At 37.1% G+C, this 16,592-nt stretch overlaps 1 protein-coding gene across 3 annotated transcripts in view; it reads left to right on the plus strand.

Moving 5' to 3' along the window:
• Nucleotides 1-16,592, plus strand: part of ELP4 (elongator acetyltransferase complex subunit 4) — a 214,318-nt gene that overhangs the window by 93,779 nt on the left and 103,947 nt on the right. For all 3 annotated transcript variants that reach the window (XM_084774341.1, XM_084774342.1, XM_084774340.1), the window contains exons 8-9: nt 1,654-1,762; nt 3,836-3,942. In XM_084774341.1, coding sequence (XP_084630467.1) covers nt 1,654-1,762; nt 3,836-3,942 — 216 coding nt within the window. The remainder of the gene's footprint in view (nt 1-1,653; nt 1,763-3,835; nt 3,943-16,592) is intronic.

The raw sequence follows: 16,592 nt of genomic DNA on the forward strand, positions 1-16,592 counted from the left end.
TCGGCACAATGAATCATTTTCAAGTTGACTCATTGTGAACTGTCTCCCAGCTGTTGGAATGTCTGGCAGACATTTTTGTTTGGGTGAAGAATAACTGGCTGAAACCCAACCTGGATGCGTTTGATATAATGGTCTTTGGCTAAAGAAATATTGAGAGGAACATGTTTCTGGCCTCTGAGGCCCCTGTTATTTCTGGAGCAGTACCATCCCCTGTGGCACAGCACCGAAAGTAAGGAATCAATCTGGATTATTTTCTCACCATTGAGTGAAGAATTGCCTTAGGAAAAACAGCCATTTGCAAATTTATATGTATTTTATAGTATGTCCACATAATTCAAAGTTTCTTTAAGATCAGACTGTCTCCTTTTGAGAGCACAGATTAGAGGCTGACGTGCCATACGCACTCCTCCTCTGGAGGAGCTTCGAATACCGCCTAAGGCGTGAGCTAACCAGCCGTTGTAGCAGAGTGTTTGGAAGCTGCGCTTCCCTGTGAGTCGTATAGTCTTGGTGTTCCCTCTTTCCTCTCCAGTTTCATCAAGGCATGTAAGGAACAAGAACAGCACTAAACCCGCAGTCGTCGTAAAGCTTTTGTAAAAACAAAAGTCTTTGTGGCCTCCCCTCCTACAGAAGACACAGCACCAAGCAGGCCAGTTTTCTTGCCTGCCTTATAGCTCCCATCCTTTTCTTCTAAAATTAGTTTATAAACTAATGGATCTTGCTAGTCTATAAAACGACAGTTTCAAAATTCCACAAATAATGATTTATCTCAACAAATCTTTATCTGTAAAACAAAACTGCCCTGTATTGTGACATAATTAAAGTTTTTAAGCTTTATCGCCCGATGAGGAATCACCCTACGAGGAGTACTGAATTTCCATGAAGTAAAATAGTTGCACACAGCTGGCTAGTCAGAGGTTTTTACTTTCCTGGCCATGAACTCTGGGTGGTTTTGAGTCATTAGTACTTAGCAAGTGGGCATTCTCTGCTGAGAGCCATGCTAATGTATTGTTTGATTCCGGCACCAGACCATTTCCCAAGCTATTCTATTTAGCATTGTTGGATTCATCTAGAGCTGGGTTCAGGAGGAAGGTGTTGGCCGTTGGTCAGTGTTAGTCACAGTTTCTTTGCCTTTGTTGTTACTCTAGAGCCAAAAGGCCGCATCTGGAAAGGGACACAGACAACTCCAGAACTAACCCTGTCACAGCCCCTAGCCAGGCCTCCCTGTGTTTCTACTGTGCCACAGGAGCTGCACTGTTGCAAGGCTGAGGCTGGTCCCAGCTGATGGCGGCAGTGGGGGTCTTGCCATGCTATACATGGTACTGTCCCTTCTTTTCAACCCCGCTGTCTGCCGAGTTCTCTGGTGGAAAACAGGGAAGCTTTCCTCATTAGACCAAATGAGCAATAATTAATGCTTTCTACCAAGTATTGCCTTACCTCCAACTCTTTAAAATTAACACAGAATACCTGTGCAGATCAGACATTCAACTAGGAGATTATTTCATGTATTTTTCAGACTCTAGTACTTTAACTTTTACTTATTAATGTTTCTTATCTACGTTACGATTTATATTCAAGGTGGTATAGTGGTATTGTGTACATGCTTTATTTTGTAATTAATTATAAAATGAGTATTCCAATTCTATGTTTTTTCAGAGTAAAGCAATTACTACTCGTGTGAGAAATTTGTCAGATACAGTAGTTGGTCTGGAATCTTTTATTGGATCAGAGAGAGAAACCAACCCATTGTATAAAGACTATCATGGTAAGCATCATCTTTATCATAAAAAGAACGTGTCCTGAGTGCTTCTCATATTCCGGAGGGCATCCTCCTTGTCTGATTAGAGCATCTGCTATAACATGGTGTGAATCTTATTCCACTGGTAAATATTTTCCCTTCCTGGCTAGTAGTCTATTTCAGCCATTTGTCAAACTACAATTGCAGATTATGATAACTGAAAGTAGTCGAACCCAAGGTCTGAAGGATTGTTCTGCCGATGGCTTAACGTTTCAATGAAATCAGTCATGCATATTAACCATGTCTGAAATAAGTATATTACAAATATCCTTAATTTTATGATCCAAACTATGAACTACTTCTGGTTGTAATCATTTTGAATAGCGAATAGTCAACCTGTAAAAGCGTAGCAGCATTTCGGTGATTTATGCAGGTGTACATTTTACAAAACTAGCTGCTGTGGGGTAAGAGGAGCCCTAGACTGAGATGTAGCTCAGTGGTAGAGCATTTGCTCAGTATTCACAAGGTCCTGGGTTCAGTCCCCACCACTAGCACCTTAAAAGGAGGATACATATTAGCTTGTCATTTGACATAAACCCGGAAGAATTGGTTGGCCATTTTACTATATTACAGTTTTAGTTTGGTTTGGTTTTGATGGTGGAGTTTGAACCTCCTGACTTATATGTTCTAAGTTACATTATCATTTGTAAGCATTTATTTATAAACTTACTGAAATTATGTTTTATATTCTAAATGTATATTGGTTAAAATATTTCAAATATTGAACTGTCACTCTTTGTGCTGAAATCTCTGAATGAGTAAATTATTCTTCATGTGTAATGAATAATTCTACTTGTAAATGCTCTTAAAATAAGAAGGACCTCATAATAAAATAATTAATGAACTATGTAAAGCCTCCTAAGTTAATAATTAGCTAACAAGCACATGTACTGTAAGAAAAAAATGAAAAATGTGCTGTCCTTATTTCTAGTTTGTGTGTTTTACTAAATAAGTATGTAAGAGATATTTAGGTGTTAAGTGCTATTGCTTAATGAAAAGTAGGTGATGTATATGATCAAAATACATTCTATGAAATTCTCAAATGAATTATTAGAATATTATATTTGGAATGTAAGCATTTTTCATTTAGTGAATTACTTGGCAGGAGTCACTTGTAAGAGTGAAGTTCCTGAAGGTTTACACCCTAAACACATGTACACATTAGTGAGCATTACACACACACACACACAGGCAAGCAGGTCTGTCTACTCCAATCTGACATTTGCTGTCTCTGATCCCATGTTCAGGGATCAGTATCCCTGAGATGGTGTTTTTAAATATGAGCTGAGTCAGGCAAAAAGATGTGCTGAGGAACCGCCCATGTCTTCATCTGTGGGAACTGACTCCTGGTTTAGTCAGAAACTACACAAAAGCCATCCAGTGCCTTGTCAGGAAAGATTAGCAAGTGTTTCTGCTGATGAGGCCCGAAGCTCACGGTTTACCTAGCACTGCTGCAGAGCTTCTAGTGGCCACATAAGGGCCTAACGTGCCATAAAAATCAGTGTTTCCGGATGGCATATAGACTAATGTTTTATCTTAGACCATGCTGAAATGTTGTTTTCTTCAGAGGTTTCCTCAATGTACAAAATGAAATACTTTTTATTGGTGTTTTGAAGGTTATCAGTAACACAAAAGCCTTGTTTTGTGGCTGCTTACTGGTGCATTTAATAAAATAAAGTTCACTTAGTGGTGCTGTGGGCAGCATGCAAGGTGATAGCCATATTTGCTTACTGTAAATACGAAGGAGGATCACACGCAGACGGGCTGTAGTTCTGACAAGTATTAAGGTCCCTCTTTACACCTGTACTCCTGTACCAAAGTGCAATTAGTTTTCCTCGCTCAAGGATTTCTGTTTATCTTATTCTGCTTGATTACTTGAGTCTAATCACACCATTTGCCTCACTGCTCCTGGTAGTCAGCTCCAGTTTTAAGGGGAGGGGATGCGTGTGTGTAAATTTACAGATTCTGCTGTAAGACTCTTTAATTTATGCCTCTGATGACAGCACTTAAGGCTTTCTCTTTTACTTTTCATTCCATGAGGTTTGATCCACATACGGAAGATTCCTCGGCTTAATAACTTGACTTGTGATGAATCGGATGTCAAAGACTTAGCTTTTAAGTTAAAAAGGAAGCTGTTCACCATTGAGGTAAGAAAGTTTCTATGTTTTAGTTTACTGTCATAAAGTAAATGGTCTCCCCACGCCTGCTTTTCACTCTAATAAAGCATCTAACATACATTTCAGGCTACAAATTAAGTACCTTTGTTATAGCAGACTAATTTTTGTTATATTTTCCTCTATTTTAATCATGTATTATTATTCAAGTACAGCAAAAAAAAAAAAGTCTTTAATAGCTATTAAAAATAAGCTCCAAACTCAAATAATGAATGCGACGTGTATCTCCAAGGCTTTCAAAAGCATTTAATTAAATGTTAATGAGCTCTGCTTACTGTGTGTGGAATATGAATGCTACCCACAACTGTGTATGGATAGCAAGCTTCATCCCTGCTTCATAAAGCTCCGTCTGCTTGTTTGTTTTCTTTTGTTTTTAGCATTAGGGATAATGTTGAATTAAACAAAGTATGAGTTATACTAGTGGCTGTAAGTATATTAGCTGAATTTTTGTGACCTTTTTGCAAGCAGGATGACAGAAAGCAATACAAAAGAGTTATTTCAGCTTAATCTTGCTAAAGAGCAAATGAACGTGGAACTATTAAGCAATTAGAGTTGATATATTTATTAATGAAGTAAATGTTCAGAGAGATGGCATTTGGAGGGTGTGATAGTTACCAATATAGTTGGTGCAGTTTTTGGGTTTTTTTTTTTTAACAAAGACATAAAACAGCCAAACTGCCTTGACAAACCATTTCGTTTAATCTCCTTTCAAATGAAAAGCTCTTAAGCAGGCCACTTGTCTTAACTGCTTGAAACCATAAAAAGAGAGAATTACCACCAATAAATTAGCATATTTTTAACTTCATCACCAAATGTTGGTCAATGTAGCTTGGCACTGCTTTGGTGTTTGGGACTTCACCCTTAAAGTGACCACTGTGGCCCTTCTTTGACCCTCTGCCCTCTTTAAGCTGGCCACTTGATAAGGGAACTTAATGGCTCTCTCTCTTTCTCTGTCCCTTCACGTTTACAAGTAGCACTAACCTATAAATCATCATAAGGGTCCTATCCTGTGACAAATTAATGTGCCCTCCTCCTAATTAATGGTCATCAATGTCCTTAATTATCTAATCCTATTGAGAGCAGTTAATAGTTAATCAGGCAGCCAGTTCTTCAGGCAGGTCATCTCTGCAGGAGTGTTAGAAGTTCCTCATCTGGGGAAAACTCCCTTCAAAAGCCACTTAAAGCCTCAAGAGGAGTGTGTAGAAATAGTGACTCTTGAGCTAATTTGCTTTACTTCTCAAAAGAAACCATTGAAATGAAACCCAAGACTGTAACTGTGCCAGCGTTGTTCCAGCTTCTCTGATGGAGTGCTGAGTGACTTACAATCTTTTAGACAACTAGATTTTAGTTCATTGTCTGGCAAAAGTATGCTTGCATTTTTTAAGTTAAATTTATGCTCCAAATATAACATTTTTCCCTCTTCATGGTACTTTCCCAGAAATTCCAATTTTTTTAAAAAAACCAAGTCTAAGATAGTATTTCTCTTACATAAAAATTAAGCAAGAGTTACTCAGTGTAAAAGTTACTGTGCCCAAAGTAAGATGTCATGTGACTGCTGCATGTGACCTTCCTCACAGTGTCTTACCAGGGCCTAGGAAGGGAAAACGCAGCACCTGTGTAACGTCAGGTGCGGCTACTCCCTTGAGTGGCACTGTGTTCTAATAGAGAATGCTGACTAGCCACACAGACTTCTTGCTACTTCACAAAACTAAAAGAATTGTCATTGTCGCTTTGTGCTTTGGAAACAGTATTTGGAAACAAAACAAAAATAAAGTCACTTTTTCAAGAAGTTAATCAGTCAATCAAATCCTTTGGTTTGATCTAATCAGTTAGGATTTGGGGGCTTATAAAATAAAAATTCAGGTAAAAGCCATTTTAAGTGACAAATATGACAAAAGTACATAAATCTTTTTGACATTCTGACTTTTTTTTTTTTTTTTTTAATAAAATGCAAGCTGTTCTCCTGAAAAGTCTGAAGTGGTAATGTCCTGGGCTTTGATTCTGGGTGTTATTCCCAGAAGCAGAGCCTGGCTTGGTGGCTAAAGCACTATCCCTGTCCTGACTCCACACAGGCAGATGTCCTTATTACATACTGGATGTACCTGAAGTCAGATGAGCCACAAAGCAGGGGTGGATGGAGACAAGAAGCAAAGGAGGGGCGGGGTTCTGTCAGAGCCTGTTCAGCCATTGGCCTTTGTGTACGACAGGTGAAGCAACTCCGGTATTTTCCAACTTAGAATGGCTCAAAGATAGAATGGTATATTTTCCTTCTGGGAGTACATATATCAATATATACTTCTGATTCAGAAGAAATCATAACAATAAATTATTATAATGTCCTGTAGCTATCAAGCTGCATAAATTAGACCCTTGTGAGAAACACAGCAGAATCCTATCTACCGTGCTGACACTGTAGCTCTGCGTGATGGCACTGCCGCTTAAATAGTGATCTGTCATGTCCTGGGCAGATCTATATATGTGTTGAAATGTATACTATATATAGGAGCTATAAATGGAATCTCTAAGTGGCCTAAGTAAATCAGCTTTATGTACCAACCACATAAACCCCACTCTCTGGGATTTGTAGTTCTGTAGTGGCCTAAGCACTAAGCTGAAATGACTATTTAACTTATGATCTTTCAGTGTGGCAATTTGTTTTTCTTCTATAATGTTGGTATTATTATTAACTAATTCTTTTTTTATAACTGCGATGCACTTATAATACATAGTTGGTAGAGCTGGAGATAAAGCTGCACTGAATTTGATGATGAGATAGAAACATTTTACATGAATGAAATATATTTCAATTGTGTAGCTTCAGCCTTCACGTTCTACTAACTTACTTGTCTAACAAGTGATGGTAAATCATTACATTAGTTGCAGCGTCTATAAAATTATTACAAAAAGTTTTCTCAGAATGGGACAGTTTTCCAGCTTTAAACATCGAAGTTTCTAAGTTCAAGTTGGGAACTGAGTTGTGCTGAAATTCACAGAAGGTACATCCTGTAACTACAAATGTTCACTAAATCAATCAATAAATAATAGTTAGTGTATCTGGGTCATATAGACTGAGTAGTGAGAGGAGGCTGTCAAAGCAAAACAAGCTTATTCAAGACTGCCTTATGATACCTGCACCCAGTTCAGAATGTGAGTCCTCCATACCTCCCCAATCACTAAGACTTTTCTCACAAGATAATTAGCCAACCTGTTATCATAACTAGCTGTTCTTGGTGTACTTACTGAATAGATTCATTCCTAACTATTAATACCAAAATTGCATATGTTATTGCTGTAAATTAGCTTAATGATGTGACAATAATATAGCTTGATGTACCATCATAGAATTATCTAAAATGTTTATATTTCGCAAAGTATAAAATCCCACAGGCTGCTAGTCATTGTGAAAATGTTAACAGTTCAGATTGTTGCACAATATTATTAGCTCTAGATTTACTTTCTATGGCTTTTCCAGTTTTTTAATGACAAGTAGGAAAGTGAAATATTAATGTACCCAAAGATGAAGAGAGAGCGTGGAAATTTGCCTCTCAATTCACAATGATGTTCCTGAAATAATTGGAAATTCTATTAAGTAGTAGTATCATGGGCCATAGAGACTAATATAATTTTCTGACAATAATGTCCATGATAAATATTGGTTACTGTTTAAGTTAGCTTGTATTCATAAGTATATTACCAATGTCAAAACTAAAATATTGAATATAATTTTCTATTCATCTGAATTAAAAGACTTTTCAAAAGTAAATCCAAGGGAAGAGGATGGCTCAGTTTATAGGGTGCTTACTGCATTTGCATGAGGACCTGAATTTGGTCCCCAGCCACATACAAGAGCAAGATGTGGCCATGCATGCCTGTAGCCCCAGCACTGGGAGGGGAAAGACAGACGGAACCCCGAGGCTCACTCGCCAGCCAGTCTAGCTGAAACAGTGAGCTCCAGATTCACTGAGAGACCCTGTCTCAAAACACAAGGCAGCAAAGCAGTAGAGGAGAATGCCTAATGTTACCATTTGGCCTCCCCATGTATGCACAAGGTGAATATACCTGCAAGTGCATGCCCACTCACATCGACACAAACAAAGTTAACATTACATAACAATAGAATGTAATTTTAACGTATTTAACATTTAAATGCACTATACCCATATCTTTAATTCCTTAGTCATATGGCATACACCAATGTCACAGATTCTCAGAATCTCTAGAAGTTGGTTTAATTTTTTACTACATATATTTTACATTGCCATGGTGAACCTATCAAAAGTGCATACCACCTTAAGGGGAACACAGTTGTGAGACTCTGTCTAATCCTATTTCTTCCAACTTTGGAATCTTAATTAGAAGAGATAAGGGGGGGGGGACATCATTTAACTAAATTATTGTCGTGAATCTGTAGCGAAAGGTATAATCCTCAATTGGGCCAATTAGTGAACTCCACAGTTAGCTGTGCTGCAGCGAACAATCTGATTAGACCTGACACTGTCCTAGTTCCCACTGTTGTTTTGCCAGGTATGATGGTCAGACTTCAAAGAGCCAGAGGCATCAGCAGGGCAAGGTTTGGAGGCCAGCTTAGGTCCGGTAGTTAATCTCTCTGCTAAAACCACAGCAGCTCTCACACAAAACAAGCTTACACGACACAATCATGCGGTATTAAAGTTGGAGTTGAGTCATGCCAATTTGCCTTTGATTTTTTTTTTTTTTGATGATTGACCAAAGATGGCTACATGATCAGACATATGCTAAAAGTACACTGATTAGATAATTTCCCAAACTATTTGAAATGTAGTTTTGTTTTGTTTTGTTTTGTTTTACTTCCTGTATGAATGTTGTGAAAACATATTCCTTTTCATCAGATTTTACAGGGAGCTGGTGCTGTGGTGGAGAATAATGGTTATTTCCTCCTGGCAGCTTGAATACCAAACTTTTCACTTAGTGCTTCATCTAAGTTTCCTTACGTTGATAGTTCCTTAAGGAGAATGTAAAAGGAAATTGTTTCTAAGTGGTAAGCTTTTTAAAAATCTATTAAGCATGTTGAAAGGAGGGGGGAAAAAAAACGTTTTCCCTTAGTCATTTACGTTCGCTGACAATTTTTCTGAAATTTCCTTATAATTGTTTTCCACTTACATGGTGAGTAAAGTGCCCTTTCTAGCATGGGATTGTGTAAGTGTTCTTGCCTCTGCGTTCTGATTTGTTGAAATATTGCAGTAATAGTGACATGTTTCCATTCTGAGAAAAGCCTAAGGCTGCTTTAGTATTATTCCAAATGATTGAAACTGCCATCTTGCTGACTTTCCCTCGGGCAGCATGAGGCCTGGTTGCTTTTGTGTTCATCTCACATGCTTCCTGTGAGCTTAGCTGGCGGAACACCATTGCTTCATTTGGCAAGGCAAAGTCAGTTCCTGTTTGACTATTAGATGTCTTCAAGTCTCTGTGTGGGTACCAATACTGAGGCTCTTAAGTTTAATTATAGCAAATGAATCCTATTTTTAATGTCTCAATATCTTATAATATCTTTATTGTAAATGATTTTTATATAAAGCTCTTTATATTATAAATTTAGCCCAGAATCTATTGTTTTCTATTGTACCTTGGTTTTGGCAGTACTAGAAATCAAAACCAGAACCTTCCACATGTAAGGCAGGCACTCTGTAACCCCCATCCCCACCCCCACCACAAGCTACAGCCCCAAACACTTGACTGTTTCTTATACTTATTCATAACCATATTTTAGGAAGTAAATTTGAGAATGATCTGGTTGAGGATTTCACAAGCCAAATTCAAACACTGCAGAGTTGTTAACACTCCTCAGCCATCAGTCCACAAAGAAGCCCCAGTGCTTGTGATGCCACTGTCCTTGAAACCATGCTGGGACACAGAGGGCTGTCTAAAGCTGCAGAGAACAAAAGCTCTTCTCCTCCTTCCTAAAGTTTGCAGGCACAGACTCTTCTGCAAGTGCATTCTGTGCTTTGGCTCCACAAAAATTATATTGCAGTCCTTTTAGGAGTTTCTTAAAGCCTTCACAGAACTGCTGTAGCAGAATTTACCCGTTTACACAATAGCTCTGAAACACTTCCTCCCACAATGTGTCATTTATGTGTCAGAGAAAGACAGACAAAGAAAACAAGTGATGGCAAATCACACCTGTCCTATTTCCCTGCCAAGTTGTATTTTTAAATTTCTAGAACACAAGAACATATATTCTACTAAAATGCCCTCCAGTGTGCCTCAGATAATCATGCTTAATAAATATGGTTTCCGTGAGCTTGTTTGTGGCACAGGGAACCTTGTGGATACTTTGCCCCCAAACTTTTCCTTCACAGCAAACATCAAAATATTCAGCCTTCCAGTCCTTTCAAGATCTTTTCACACCATTTGACTGTAGGGATCATCATGATCCACTTTGTCCCTTCCTTTGAAAACATCCACTGGTCCATTGGAAATGTGAAGGTATTTGCAGATGAATACCCTATTTTAGTTTGTACTGTGACAGATATGTTGCTATAATGCTTATATGCTTATCAGCTCCTTTCTTGATTTCCTCAGTTTATCACTAAAATATTAGGTTCTTTAGAAGTAGGGACATCATCTGTCTTGTTCAAAACTAAATCTTCAACATATATATTTATTAATTCCATAGATACTTGTTAAATGTTAAAATACCATTTTTAAAATAACTTGGAAACCAAGTTGTAGAAGCATGCATTTAATGCATTTACTCCAGGCATCATGTATGCGTTTCCATACAGCGCCACAGTCCACCGCTGCCTTAGCCTCACAGGGTCCTTGCGCATGCACTGGTGTTCTCATCTTGCTGTAAAAGGATGAACAGGATGGAGGGTTACATAACCTTCCCTGAGTCATTCTCCTGTAGTTGCTCATGTTAAACTTGATCTTCTGGCTCCTGTGCGCAGTTCCACTGGACAGCTAGCAGGCTTAAAAACTCTGCCAATTGTGACTAATTTCCTTTTAATTAGTTAGAATGTTTTTCTACTTTATGTTTTTGTAAATTATTTTTATAAGTTATCTTTGGACCATCAAATACAGAATGTAAATATAATATAACTAAATTTGAAATAATTTTGAATTGTATCAAAATAGTTATTAAAGTAGGGAATCATATATAGAATACAAAAATGTAGAATTTAGAAAGTAACACACTTAAAAATAGTGTTTTATAGAATATTTTTCCAAAACAAAGAAAGTAAAAAGAGAGGAAGTAACAGTATTTTCACCTTAATTATATATATGATTATCCATAAAGTAACTTGCCTTACATATGGGAGAAGCCAAGAGCAATGCAAATTAATTTCATCGGGTCTTTCATAAAACCATTATAAGTGATTGCTATGGAGAAAGGAATTTTAACTTGAGTGCATAATTTCTAAGCCTGATACCTTAATTAGTTAACATGTTTTTGTATTTTATGTTTTTCTAGATTATTTTTAAGTGTTATCTTTGGAGCATCAGATATTATCCTGTGAGATAATTAAGGCATATGTAATTCATGAGTTAATTAAGGATCTACCAAATTCAGTTTTTCAGATCACCAATTTTTAACCTCACCTTTCAAGATTAGAAACAAAGTTCTAATGAAAGTTTAACTTTATTTAAAGCTACTCTTTTGTAAGTCTTCCTTGAGGTTATTTGAATATTGTCTTTAAGTAAAATTAAGCAATAAATCCTATGATGGCAAACCCTTAGTCTCTGCGGTTAATTAATATTACTAAAAAAAACTGAGGTTGTTTAAAAATATAAAGACATTTACCTTCACTAAGAAAATATGGTTAGCCAGGCGTAGTATGGATGCTTTCAATCCCAGCACTCAGGAGGCAAGCAGATCTCTGTGAGTCTGGGAGTTAGATAACACTCATAATAAAAACTATTGGTACAGTTAGAGGTCAGTTGTACAGATGTTGTAATAATATTCTATAATTAATGAACTCCATAACCTGACATTTTAATAAGTTAAGACAAGAATAAAAGTAAAATTAATGATATATTTTATTCTTTGTAATAGTTTTAACATACATAAATTTTACATATGTAGCGGTATTTATGAGGTAAAGTCCTTTTTAGGTTCAAAAAAATAAATTTCAGAGACTGGAAGTTTTTAGTTCAGGGATAGTGTGGTTACCTAGATCACATGAAACCTATAACCCAGCACAGCAATTAAAAAACAAACTATAAAGCCACACCAATAAATCTGCCTAGCACCTCACAGTTCTTCCCTCTATATTTGAACGTTCAGATACACAGCAACCATCCATGCTTAACTTGAGGAAATTGGAGGTGCAGGAAGGGAGGTCTGTGGACTATTGAAACCAACAACAAGGGGCGGGAGTGATAGCTCAGGTGCAAGAGCTCTGGCTGCCCTGGAGAGGTCCCAGGTTCCATTGTGGGCACCTGTGTGGTAGTGCAGACCTGTCTGGAACTCTAGTTCCAGGGAATCTGACACCTTGTTCTGGGTCCGTGGGCATCATGTGCATACACAGAGAGAGAGAGAGAGAGACAAGCACCCAATTCATAAAATAATAACAATAGGCAAAATATTTTTAAACAAGATTTAATCTCTAATTTATGCCAAACAACAGCTTCTAGGTTAGGAAAAACTAATTTACAAGCCAGACGTGATGGAATACACATGTAATTCCAATACATCTATAACTTAGGGAGCTGAGACAAGAGATTTATGTTTGAGGCTAGCCTGGGCTACATAGTGAAACACAACAAACAGAAAAAAATAAAGCAATTTCCCATCATTTGGGCATAGAGGCCAAATATATAATAGCAAAATATCCTTTAAAGCCATGTAGACTTGATAGGTCTATAAGAATTGATCTTAAAAAATGGACCATGGAATGATCCGATGGCAAAACTGATCTTCTCACCTTGGTATCGGCTTTGATTCTGCTCTGCACTGTTCTGTCTTTGCTGCCACACTTCATGTGTAGTGAAAACACCAGGTTTTTCTATGGCTCCTTTGAGACTGTCTAAGCTTTGAGCGCATATAATTCTTTAGAGGTATAATAAGTGCTGCAAACTTAGGTCTTTCTGATTCGTCTTCTTCACCACCTCTTCCTAGTTCGATACCTAATTGTGTTGCTGCTTAATAAATACTCAGTGAATGGATGGGTGAGTAAATGCCCTCCTGACACTTTTCACTATAGCAATTTCAGCATTACAGACTCTGAGGGATGATCTAATGTACCAGCATACTTTCCTTGGAGAGTTAATCTACCTCTAAGGTTTTGCATAAGCAAAGCAACTGTCAACACATAGCAGGTAATATAATGAGCTGTTGTTAGTGAAATGAAGTAGAGCTACGCTTGTAATACCAGTATTCGATGAGGAAGAAGTTTTTAATTAACAATGCATAATTGATATGCTTATGTGAATGATTATTTCATTATGGTCATCTTGTTACCTGTGAAATTTATTTGGATGCTTCATCTTAAAAGATATAACAAAGGCCAGGCATAGTGGTATACGTTTTTTAATTCCAGCACACAGAAGACAAAGGCAGGCAGATCTCTTTTGATTTCAAGACCAGTGAGGTCTACATAGCTAATTCTAAGCCAGAGCTAGAAACGGGGAAAAAACGAAAAGAGAAAAAGAGGTTCAGTAATAAATATTCCCAGTTCACAAATGCCAATTATAAATTTCCAATCTGGTTCCTTATGTGAGCTGCTGGGTTTACTCTATGGAGTAAAACCAAATGGAAATTATGTCTAATTCCTTCATTTCAAGACCTATACTGTCCAGCCCAGTTTAACCCATTAGTTACCTGTTGATAGAGCTCATTTTCTGTGACAAACATAACTGGTTTTATTGCCTATGGTTTCCTGTCTTTAAAAGAAAAAAATGTAGATTTGTAGAGCTTGTGATTTGATGGATGATAGTATAAAATGAAATTAGAATACAACATTTTACATTTTCTACAGTTTTCGTAGGCTTTTATCATAAAGTAACTCATGTCACTTCCATAATGTGGGAATCTATAAGTATCTACCAAGGAATCACCCTATTGCCTGTCTTGATGGACACGAGACAGCCCAGTTTTAAAGTATTGCTTTAGTTTGACGACTTAAGAGTCTCCTCTAAGAAAGCCATTCTGATATGCATAAGATTTTGAATGAAGACAATTATTTACAGTTATGTTATTATTGTCACATAACAACATGATTCAATCGATAATTTGATTTTTAAAAGAACAACACATGTAAAAGTATTTGGAAAATATGGTCTACATATTTCTGCACAACACCATATATGTGCTCAGCTTTAATGTTCTAGATTATAACAGCTCCATCTCCCATTTATGTGAAAGATTCTTATGCTTGGCCCTGTGTGCAGTGTATAAAGCCATTCAGGCCTCTACTGCAGCTCTGACTCATGGTTCAATTCTTTCTAGACCTACTGTGTCTAAGTAAACCGTCCTGGATGTTAGGAGGCCAGTTAGTGTTGCCATGCTTCCTTTGTCCTACATAACTAAATTGAAATTTGTGTTTTCCAGGCCAAAAATATTTACTTTCTGGTTATTGTGAGAAAAATTATTATAGTGAAGAATCTCTGTGTTAGTGCTTTAAACAAATTTTACTGAGTTGAAAAATCTGATTCATAGTCTTTAAATTCTGCCCTATTCAAAAAGCAGTGAATGCATAATCCTTTGATGTGTAATTTGACTTGGAAAATTAATACGTCCTCTTTCTGAAAATACCTATCTTTTCTCAAGCTGCACTACTATTTTATGAAAATGTCAAATTTCATCAAAGGTTGGAATTGGAGGAGAGTTCAGATGCTCAAAGCCAGGTGTGTGTGTGTGTGTGTGTGTGTGTGTGTGTGTGTGTGTGTGTGTGTGTCGTGGGGGTGTGGTGGCGGTGTGAGGGTGTCTGTGGGGGTGGGGGTGAGGGAGGTGTGTCTATGTGGGTGTGGGTGGGTGTCTGTGTATGAGTGTGTGTCTGTGGGGAGTGTGGGGGCGTGTGTGGGTGTGTGTGTCTGTGGGGGTGGTGTTTCTGTCTGTGTATCTGTGGAGGGATGTCTGTGTGTGTGTATGTGTGTGTGTGTGTCTGTTGTGAGGGTGTGGTGGCCATGTGAGGGTGTCTGTGGGCGTGAGGGAGGTGTGTCTGTGTGGGTGTGGGTGGGTGTCTGTGTATGAGTGTGTGTCTGGGTGTGGTATGTGTGTATATCTGTGGGGAGTGTGGGGGCGTGTGTGGGTGTGTATGTCTGTGGGAGTGGTGTTTCTGTCTGTGTGTCTGTGGAGGGATGTCTGTCTGTGTGTGGGGTGTGTGTGTGTGTGTGTGTGTGGTCTTGTGATGTTCACTGTCTTGAAGGCACTGGCTTCTCCCAAGATCACTCAAATGCTGAGACAGCCTCCCACACTTTAGGCTAAGCTTGCTCTCCAAAGCTGTACATAAAATGCTACTTTTTCGACACTGTTCCTAGATTCACAACAAATATGAGGAACAACTATTATTTTGTGTATGATATTAGATTTATATTTATTTTATTCATCCTTACTTATCAAAATAAACATTTTATAGTATTTATGGTGTTTATTATACAGTAAACATGAATTTTAACCATGTAGCCTGTATATTAGTGACATTCCATAAAGGAACTCTTTAAAGCATTAACTTAAAATATTAATCATTTTAAATTCTAAGGTTAAAATGCTTTTGTTATAAAGTATAGGCTTATACAATTTAAATATTAATATGAACTATTAATATCCATTGCTGTTTAATTATACAAATGCCTTTCAGTGATTGAAAATTATTAAAATCAATATTGAATCTAATACTCTATAATGTTCATTATACTGTATTTAATATGACTTCACTGTCCAGTGAGTAAAACAAAATGTAGCATTAAACTTCTAATACCAGAATATTAAAGAGACCTAAGGACATATTTCCTAGAAGCATTTATTTTATCATCAGAAGTACAAAAGCTACATTAAAACAGCAGGCACTGTGGATCGAGAAGTTTGACTTAGTTTCTGTCTTTTTAACTGTAAAAATTTCTTAAAACATTAAAACATCATATTCAAGCTTAAAATGTAATTACCGTTGTGTTAAAAGTAGTATTGGCATTGCTTAGGTTATTTTTAAGTTAAAACTTTTAGACATTTTAAAATAGGGCATTTTATTTCAAAGCAAATTGTTTTTATTTAAGTTAATACAAGTCATCATAGTTTTAATAAATATTTAAGAACCAGGTAATAATTATTTGAAATTTGTTTTAAAATTGGGCAAAGCAAACCCCTTTTCAAAGGTGATTATGATGTAGAATGGAAACGATGATTGCATGAAGCCACACAAAAAGGACTCAGCAGTGTTCTCAGCTTAATAAAAATGTTGTAAAAATACTTGTAAGCTTGAAAATCACACTAGCTATTCTTGTTTCAAATTCTGTTTAATATATTGTTCTGTATGATTTTATAATAAACAGATTACTCCTTGAACAGGAATTAAGAATAAAGCTGCCAGGAAGGGGTTTTGTTGTCAGAGTAGTTCCCGCCTCATGTTTTGTAAGAGATTTCATGGTCCCATTGTAAAGAGTAGATGATTTAAAACGTGTTCCCAAGATAAACTTTCCCATTGTCATTA

This window comes from Acomys minous (assembly GCF_964271855.1).
Source record: "Acomys minous genome assembly, chromosome: 3".
Classification (NCBI taxonomy): Eukaryota; Metazoa; Chordata; class Mammalia; order Rodentia; family Muridae; genus Acomys; species Acomys minous.